Genomic DNA, 9,421 nt, shown 5'->3' with positions numbered 1-9,421 from the left:
AGGGCCTGGTGGGGAGCAGGAATTAGTAGTTTATTAAACGCCTCACTGCAGCCCGGGGCCAAGGTGCTGGGGTGGGGGTGGGGGCGCGGCGAGGGTGCCACTCCACAGAGAAAACAGGGCAGAGGGGGCTTGATCAAGGGCTCTGCCTCTCCCGTACCAGCCAGGTCTTGGTTGGCGAGGACATGGCTCCGTGGGGTTCGAGGAGCCAGCCGTGGTAGGACAGAAGTAGCCTCAGGGCCACATGAAGCGTGAAGATCAGAGCTCCCCACAGACAGGACGCAAACAGCGCGGCCGCCAGGACCCCCCGCAGCCTGTGATGCTGTCCACCCCTGGGGGCGGGTAGAGAAAAAGAATAGGCCAGCATCTCCTGGCCTCAGAACATCCCTCCCCTCCAGCCCTACCCAGCGCCTGCTGTTCCTAACACTCTGACTCTGATCTTTTGGCTGTTGGAGGAATATCCCGTAGAATTAGAGTCGGTCAGAAAAAGTCCAGTTTCCTCACTTGTGAAGTGCTAGAGGTGTGATTCTCTCTCTTGGTGTGCCCACCATCTCCCCTCAGGAATATGGAGACACCAAGTTTCTAATCACATCCCATGGAAATTGGTAGGAGTTTAATAAATGCGAGCTGGTATTTCTATTGAAATATACCAGATATCAGGCTTCCCTGATGGCTCAGTTGGTAAAGAATCCGTCAGCAATGTAGGAAACCCCAGTTCGATTCCTGAGTTGGGAAGATTCCCCTGGAGAAGGGAAAGGCTACCCACTCCAGAATTCTGGCCTGGAGAATTCCATGGACTGTATAGTCTGTGGGATCCCAGAGTCTGGCAGACTGAGCTACTTTCACTATACCAGATATGAAATTACACCCTGAGGCAGAGGTTCTCAATGTGTGGCCCTTGGACCAGCAGCAAGAGCACCCTCTGGGAGCTTGTCAGAAATACAAATTCCTGGGCCCTAGGCCCAGCAATCAGTGTTTTAACAAGCCTCCCAGATAACTCTAATACAAACTCAAGATTAGGAATGGCTGGTCTAAAGATACAGTAAGTCAACATGTTTGCAAAGTTGCAATAGGACAGACTATGAGCGAATCCCACCTGGAGGACTTGAAGGGAGTCACTTACCCTCTTCAGATTAGGTAAATCTAGCCTTTCTGGAAATTTCTACTTCCGATCCTAGATCTGCCCTTTCAGGCTATCTGACAACTTCACCTACATCTGATTTCCAGACAACAATAATCATTCAACTACTCCCATTTCATAACCTCCTAATGAGTGAGTGAGTGAAGTCGCTCAGTCATGTCCAACTCTTTGCGACCCCATGGACTGTAGCCTAACCAGGTTCCTCCATCCATGGGATTTTCCAGGTAAGAATACTGGAGTGGGTTGCCATTTCCTTCTCCAGGAGATCTTCCTGACCCAGGGATTGAACCCAGGTCTCCTGCATTGTAGGCAGACGCTTTACCGTCTGAGCCACCAGGGTAGATCCTAGTACCTCCTAGTACTGTACTATATATTCCACATGCATGATTTTGTTTAATTCCTCAACCACCCTAAAAACCAATCATTGTTTTGGCCCAAAAGTTCATTTGGGTCGTGAAGCCCCTGACACCAAGAACAGTGAGGTCTCTTGCCTAAGACCACACAACTGTAGATTAGCAGAACTCATACTTCTGTTAGTATATATAACCATACCTGGCCTTTGTCTAGTTTGCCAACATTCCCTTTAGCAAGAAGCAGCCAGGATGAAAAATGTGCAGAGACAATAGAGGAAATCACCTCCCTTTACTTGATGCTTTACCTTTATTAATCTGACCCCAGGTAAGTCTTAGAGGTGACTTTTCTTTAACAGGCACACATGCTGATACAGAAATGTCCTGGGTGGAGGCCAAGGGGTTAGGAGGTTACTGGGTTGAAGTGGGGAACCTCACCAGTCTGGCAGAGACTCTTTGATCTTCTCCATCAGTCCTAAGGAAGGATCCAGCTGGAGGAAGCAGGCAAGTTGAATTGCACTGAAGAGGAAAAGCCAGCTGAGGGGGCTAGCAGGGAACACACCTGTGAGAAAGTCGTTCTGTGGAGAGGAAAGGTCACCTATTCAATCACTTATCCCATCTGCTAAGCACCACTCTTAGATGTTGACTTAGCATTGAGATGCGTGCCCAAGATACCGTGAGGAATAAACAGATCTGGGTCCTGCCCCCAAGGAGGTCAGACCAGAATGCAGTGAGTGGTCATGGTGATAGGATAAGGCAGATTGCTCAGGCTGAGGGAGTCAGGGAGGGCTCCCGGAGGAGGGGTTACTCTCAGGCAGGACCCTGAAGGTGAGACTGTCAAAAAGGCAAAACAATTGATACAGCAGGATCCAGAGCTCAGGGGCTGGTCTTGGAATGAATGAGGAATGAATGAAAATGTTGGGTTGGGATTCCCTGGTGGTCAAGTTGATAGGATTCCTCGCTTTCACTGTCATGGTCAGGGTTCAATCCCTGGTTAGGGAACATCCCACAAGCTGCTGGGTAACTAACCAAACTCCCAACTCCCAGGGAAGTGATAACTAACATTTAATGAGTGCTTACTACATGCCAGGTGCCATTTACAAGTATAAACTTTTTTTTTGACAAACTGTGCGGCTTACGGGAATTTAGTTCCCTGACGAGGAATCAAAACTGTGCCTCCTGCAGTCTTCCAGAGAAGCACACAATCCTAACCACTGGACTGCCAGGAAATTCCCAGAGATCATGGTTAAGACCTTGGGCTCTGGAGTCCCCACCCTCTGGGCTCAAATCTCTGCTCTGTCACTACCTAGCTGAGTGACTGCAAGCACGTGACTTTACCTCCGTGTCTCAGTTTCCTCATCTGTAGAATGGGAACAATCCAAATCTCAGTACTTGGCTCATAGGGCTGTCACGAGGGCTGGATGAGGAAATGTCATTCCACAAAGGCTTACTGCAGTCCAACAGCAGTGACAAGACAGCAAGATTCCTGCTCTCATGGGGGATAGAGACAACACCTACGTAAATACAGGCTCTAGTGGAATGAGTCAGATGGCAAGAGGTGCTATGGAGAAAATGAAGCAGAGGGCTGGGGATGGGGTAGGGTGGCACAGGGTGGTCAATTGCATAGCTCAGAGTCAGGCACACCATAGGACCTCAATAAATATTACCATGTCCTCTTTGTCGCTAATCTTCTTCTCACTGGGGATTTATTTACTGGGCAATCTCCCTTTGGCTTGGCAGAAGGAGGTTACTGGCGAGCCTGGTTATTTTTGTTGTTTAGTTTTTCTTTTTTTAAAAGATGTTTTCAGTGCTCCTATCTGGGGCTCTAGATTGCAATAGAACAGGGGCTTCCTAATATCAGAAAATTTCTCTATAGCATTTCCCAAGTACCAGGAGCATCATTAAATCATTTCGTCCCCCGTCACACTCAGTAAGATAGTAATTATTCGTATCTCCATCATATGGGTGAAGAAACGGAGGCGACACAAAGTTTGAAGACCTCATCCCAGGCCACATGGCCAGGAAGTGGTGGAGGCATGATTCGAATCCAGTCTCCTGGCTCCAGAGGGCACTGTCAATCACTCAAACCAGCCGGAGGAGGGTACCATACTCTGAAGTCTTCTGTATCTCAGAATTTCATATCCGTTTGGAAACCATCTCAGGCAACACTCTAATCTCCTGCCAATGAACCACCTACACCAAAGCCACATGCTTGGCCCAGGTGACCCACTGCGTGTAAGTCACAACTCGTGGGCATCAGTACTGAGACCATGTTCTAGAAAAGCAGCCCAGGATAGTGAGGAGTCAGCATGGGCTCCAGAGCCAGACTTCTAATTCTTCCAGGTCTGCCTCTACTTCTGCATCATGGCAGCTGTGTGACCTGGGGGAAGTGAAAATATCTCTCTGAGTTTCTGTTTCCTCATCTGTAAAATGGGACTAATGATGGGCTTCCCTTAGAAGGCTCTAAATGAGGGAATTCCCTGGTGGTCCAGTGGTTAGGACCGCCATGGCCAGGGTTCAATCACTGATTAGCTGATTAGGGAACTAAGACCCTGCAAGTCGTTCAGCATGACAAAAAAAGAGGTCTTAATGAGGACCAGATGAGCAATACATTCAAAGGGTTTGCTTGGTATAGAGCCTGAGATCTATTACTCTCTAGTATGGTTTTAGAAATGAGGAAGCAGAAGGCCAGAGAAGTTACTAACATGCCGGAGGTCACACAGCACCTGTGTGGTATGTGAGATAAGAACGGCCATGCTGGAGTGGTGACTTCTGTGAGTCAGAGCTTCTCCTAAGACAACTAATGGTTACAACAGTCCCTCAAGGCAGGGGCTGTCAAGATTCCCATTTTTTAAGTGAAGAAATTCAGGCTTAGCAATGAGTCTATGGAATTACAGCTCTGGTGTTACTGAGGGCACAGCCCTCTCCTTGGGACCCAGTTCCAGGAGCTACGGCTTCAGGGTGGTTCCTGGGGTCCCTGACTGGAAAGGAAGGATGTGAGAACTCCAAGTGACCATCAGGGCGAGAGGCAGCTATGTAACTGAAAGGAAAGAGTCACTGTTACAATTATCAGTTATACTAATATGAGTGTCTGGTGGGGGCCACTGACCATCAGTGGCATTTGAGTCAGAAAGGAGTTTCAGAGCTGACTCGAATACAGGCGTTACAGATAAAATTTTTCGACATAGCAGCACCAGTTCAAATCCGTCTATAAGCATAGAAATCAGAACGGTGATTGCTTTGCAGTGAGCGCGAGGTAAGGGGTACTGGCAGGAAAGGGGCTCTAAGGAACATTCTAGAATGATGGCTATGCTGTTTTGTTGGGGAGTTGGTTACATAGGTATTACCCCAGTTACAAAGATACTACAAAATTCAAGGTCTGTACACTTAAAACATCCTCATTTTTCTGTATATAATTACATCTTAGTTTAAATACCTATTTATGTGTGTATGTATGTGTGTGTTTATTAAACCACAAGTTAACACTTTGGTTGCTGGATTGGCCTGAGGCCCAAGGGTTCCCAGGGGTAGGGCTGAAAGGGGTTCTCTGGGGGTTTGGGTTAGTGGCTATTTACTCACTGGAGCAGATACATCCCTATTTTAATAATCATTTTAACAACCAATATGGCCATAGAAGTGCTATCCAGCCTGCTCAAATGTTGCAGCTTCCAGAGAGAACCCTGGGCTGCCCCTGGGTTGTATTCCAACATCTCCATGCTCCCTCTTCCCTGCCCACATTATCGTCCATTACAGCACGTCACCATCTGACATACTCTACATTTTGAGTACTTATCTTCCCCATGAGGAAAGGACTCTGTCTGTCTTGCTCCCTGCCATGTCCCCAGGGCCTCAAATGGTGCCAGGCCCTTCACAAATGCTCCACAGATATTTTGCAAATGAAAAACCATATTATAATCAAAAGCTAACACTCAGAGGGCTTCCCTGGTGGTGCGGTGGTTAAGACTCCTCGCTTCCACTGCAGGGGACACGGGTTCAATCCCTGGTCAGGGAAGTTCCACATGCCTTGTGCTCAGTCATGTCCAACTTTCTGCGACCCATGGATTGTAGCCCGCCAGTCTCCTCTGTCCCTGGAATTTTCCAAGCAAGAATACTGGAGGGGGTGGCAATTTCCTTCTCCAGGCCACATGCCTCAAGGTGCAGCCAAAAAAAAGCTAACCTTCAGCACTTGCCATGGGCCAAGCACTCGACTCAAGGCTTACACGTGAGAGTTTGTTTAATCTTTGCAACTGTGCTGTGAGGGAGGTGCTACCATCACTCTTGTTTCACATGTGGGGACACTGAGGCTCAGAGAGACGCGCTTGCCCAAGGCCACACAGCTAGTCAGTGGTAGAGTCAGGACTCAAACCCAGTCCTGGTAGACTGCAAAGGCATTCAAGACCTGTGTTCACAAAGAGGGTGTGGCCAGCAGGGAGACTCCATGAGCCCATGCTAATTCACTTCAGTCATGTCCGACTATGCGACCCAATGGACTGTAGCCTGCCAGGCTCCTCTGTTCATGGGATTCTCCAGGCAAGAATACTGGAGTGGGCTGCAATTTCCTTCTCCAGGGAGACTCCATAGATGGTGCCAGACTTCTAGAACTGGGGACCCCAGGGCTGACACGGGTTCTAGGTGGATGTGAGCATTCTAAGGCATTCTAGGGCAAAGGCAAGAAGTGGGAGTTTGGGATTCAGTCGGTGGAGGTTCACATTTCAGAACCAGAGGGAGGGTGTGCCACATACTGGAGAGGGTACTGGGGGCTGAAAGCAGGGGCAAGGAGGTGGCGCAGAGAGCCAGTGGGCAAGGGCTTTGGGAAAGGGGGCCTTCAGGACTGGGGTGTGGGCTACCCAAGTCGTTGATCAGGCCATGGGGTTCTGGAACAGGGAGCATCTCGTTTAGAGCCTGGAGATGAAAGGGAAAGGTGAGAGGCACACCACAGGTAAGGGGACTGAGTTCTAGAAATTGGGATGGAAGTTGTGTTTGTGGGGAGAGTGTGAAGAGCGTCCAGGAAGTGGGTACCACAGGTGAATGGCAGTTCTCCTAGGCGAGGTTGAGGAACCCAGCAGTGAGCCACAGAGAATCCAGAATTGGCTTTAAGGGGGTTTGGAAGTGGACATGAAAACTCCCAGAAGCGGGACCACCCGGGATGCCAGGAAGGGAGCCTCGCGTATCCTGGAAACAGGTAACTGGATTCCCGGAAGGAAACCGCGTCGCAGCCCTTCTCACCCAGAAACGGGAGAGATGCCTTTTCCAAGAGCGCAGTCCAGAGAGGTAGATCTCCTGTAACACCGGGACACCGAGCTCCACTTCCCCCGCGTCCGAAGTCAGTGAGGGTCGGAAGCCCACCGCCTGGTGAGCTTCAGCCATGTCAGGCTACAGCCCTGGGAGGAGGACAGAGGGTCATTCCCCAGACCCCCAGCCCCTTCTCCGCAGACCCAGGAATGTAGGACGCCAGCTCAACCTTCCCTAACACCTGCGGGGTCCTGAGGGTCCTGGCCGTAGACTCCAGTGTTGGGGGGACTTCAGCCGGGGACCTCTGTGAACGCACAGAAAGGCAGGGCGGATAATTCGCGTTAACCCTTTTTGTGGCTATTCTGAGAACGTGGTGCGGGGACAGTGGCCCCCTCCAAAGGACTTTCAAGATTTGGGGGTCGAGGCGGGAAACTGGTCCAGGGTGAGTTGCGGGATCTCGGGAAAAGCGTTATTCCCAAACCGATTTTGAAATGAACACCTGCCGGACGTTGGCATTGTCCACTTCATTTCCGCTTCCCATTCCGAGGCAAGGACTGGGGGTGGGGGACTTGTGGCAGGGAGCGGGGGCGGAGGAGAGTTGAGGGGGGTTCTTGATAAATTCATGTGCTCTGGGGTGACCCAGCGTCCCCTCCCCCCGCCCCGGGCTGAAGGGGACGGGGGAGGAGGCACACTGCTGCGCATGCCTCGGGGATGCTGAGGCTGAGAGCAGAGGCGAGCGTCGAGGACAAGTGATGGAGATGCCCGCACTCCCAGCCCAAGATGCAATCCTCAGGCCCCCGCAGGAGTTCGCGCCCCTACAGTCCAGCACTTACCACGCTGAGTCAGGGGTCCGCCGACCGGATCCTGGGGACCAAGCCCGAGCACACATACACACCCGCCCCCTATTTAGAACGCCGGACTGGAGCCTCCCACTTGCATATGTCCCAGTGCTGTGAGTCCACGACTTGGCTGATGCGCCTCCGGAGCTCCTGTCGCCTCCGACTATCCAAAATCCAGGAACCCCAATTTCTGCCTCTCGGGTTCCTCGCTGGGTATTCAAGCCCCGGCTTTTATCCCCGCCCTCTTCTAATCTTCTATCCCCGCCCCCTTCAATTCTCGCTCAGTTCCCGCCCCCTTCAAATTGCAGCGTCCAATCCTCTCCCTCCATTGCATCCCCTGCCTTCAGACTCCTACCCGCCTGATTCTCCACCATTGGGCCTCCCCTGTTCTACGCAGCACCTCTCCTCCGAACCCCATGTTCTTCGGCTCCGGAGTCCACTCTTTGTCTCTTTTCTCTCCTTTCTCTTCGAGGAAAGAAGCTCAGCTTAGAGTTCAGCCCACGCGCGTGGGAGCCGGAGCGAATTTCAGCCCCACCACCCAGGGGAGGGAGGGGACTGCTTTGGGGTCCGGTAGACCCACCAAAACCACCCACGGGAGATGCAGCTGTAGGGACTGAGTTGGCGTGGAGGTGCTACAGCGGGTCGGATTCAAGTTAATCAGAGGGGCTTCCGTTGGGGGGTGGACTTGCCTGGATAAAGCGGAAAATATATTAGAGACCCGACTCAAATTGGGAGGCCAGAATAGGCACAGACAAGCCGACCGAAACACGGAACTCTCGTTTTATTCAGTTCTGGTGGTTAATATTCTTTGTCCCTGCTGGGGCCGGTGTGCACGTGGGTCCAGCCCAGTCCAGCCCAGCCCTCCCTCCGAGGAGGTGGAGTTAGGGGGTCTTGAAACTTGAGGTCACGGCCCCAATACACGATGGGTAAACTGAAGTCAGGGGACGTGCAGAGATGTGCCCAGCATCAGCCAGCGAGGTGGGCATTGCGCTGGCCTTGCCGCAGGCTGGGGTCCTGGAAACGTAGCGGGACTCTGGCCTCGCGCCGCCGGCGGCGCCCGTAGCTGTGGGGATCCTGAGGCTTGCGACCAGCCTTCCCTGAGGGCTCCTTGGTGGAGGCAGACCGGAGCCAGTATATGATCTCTGGCAGGCGGTGGGTCTGGCACGTGCCCAGGGAACAGAGGCGCCCGCGCTGCTGGGAGACCTGGGGCTGGGACCGCCTGGGGATGGAGCGTGGGAGAAGACCGGGTTCAAACACCCCACCCGAGAAAGGGGGCTCGGGGGGTACCCAGAACTCCGAGACGGGCGGGGCCCGTTTCCTGGCCAACTTCCCATTCCACTGAAGCGGAAAACGGCCTAGAGAGGGCGCACACCCACCGCGGTCTCCCTCCCGCCCCGTCCCCGCTGCCCTCGGCGTTTCTCACCTGCCCGCCGAGTCCGGGTCCCCCAGGATGGAGGAGGCGACGAGCAACAGCAAGAGAATGTGGGCGGTCATCGTGGGGGTGGGGCGGACCGGCGTTTGAGAAACCGGTGGGCGAAGCGGCTCCTCCGGGGTGCGGCCCCGCCCCCTCCCCGGGCCTGGAAAATGCCCTGAGCGCCTGCTTTAGCGTCAGGAAATCAGGGCGGCCCCACTTCTCAGACCGTGCAAACTGAGGCCGAATGAGCCACACCACGCCAGAAGGGCAGGATTAGGACTCGGAATGCCCACCTCCCGCACCACGGCCAAGGAGACCTCACGGGACCCGCGGTGCCGTCGATGCCCCTGGGAGGCCCCGGGAGACGCGACCCCTTTAAGGCGGAAGGAGGAGGGGCGGGGCAGCCGACACCTGCGAGTGGCGACGCAGTTTAGGGGTTCCCGGGAAG

General features: G+C 53.0%; 2 protein-coding genes across 2 annotated transcripts in view; both read right to left on the bottom strand.

Moving 5' to 3' along the window:
• Positions 1-6,867, bottom strand: part of CPT1C (carnitine palmitoyltransferase 1C) — a 19,332-nt gene extending 12,465 nt beyond the window's left edge. The window contains 3 exon segments of the mRNA XM_010849630.1: positions 36-329; positions 1,927-2,066; positions 6,715-6,867. Of these exon segments, the coding sequence (XP_010847932.1) occupies positions 36-329; positions 1,927-2,066; positions 6,715-6,855 (575 nt within the window). The 5' untranslated portion in view covers positions 6,856-6,867.
• Positions 6,868-8,287: 1,420 nt separating this feature from the next.
• Positions 8,288-9,366, bottom strand: ADM5 (adrenomedullin 5 (putative)). Its single transcript, XM_010849629.1, is given in 3 exon segments — positions 8,288-8,679; positions 8,682-8,778; positions 8,983-9,366. Coding segments are annotated over 3 exon segments (351 nt in total). The 5' UTR covers positions 9,054-9,366; the 3' UTR covers positions 8,288-8,496.
• Between the last annotated feature and the right edge of the window lie 55 nt (positions 9,367-9,421).

Source organism: Bison bison, unplaced genomic scaffold (assembly GCF_000754665.1).
Source record: "Bison bison bison isolate TAMUID 2011002044 unplaced genomic scaffold, Bison_UMD1.0 scf7180017864285, whole genome shotgun sequence".
Lineage (NCBI taxonomy): Eukaryota > Metazoa > Chordata > Mammalia > Artiodactyla > Bovidae > Bison > Bison bison.
The sequence above is the reverse complement of the archived record's forward strand: the minus strand, read 5'-3'. Positions and strand labels throughout refer to the sequence as shown.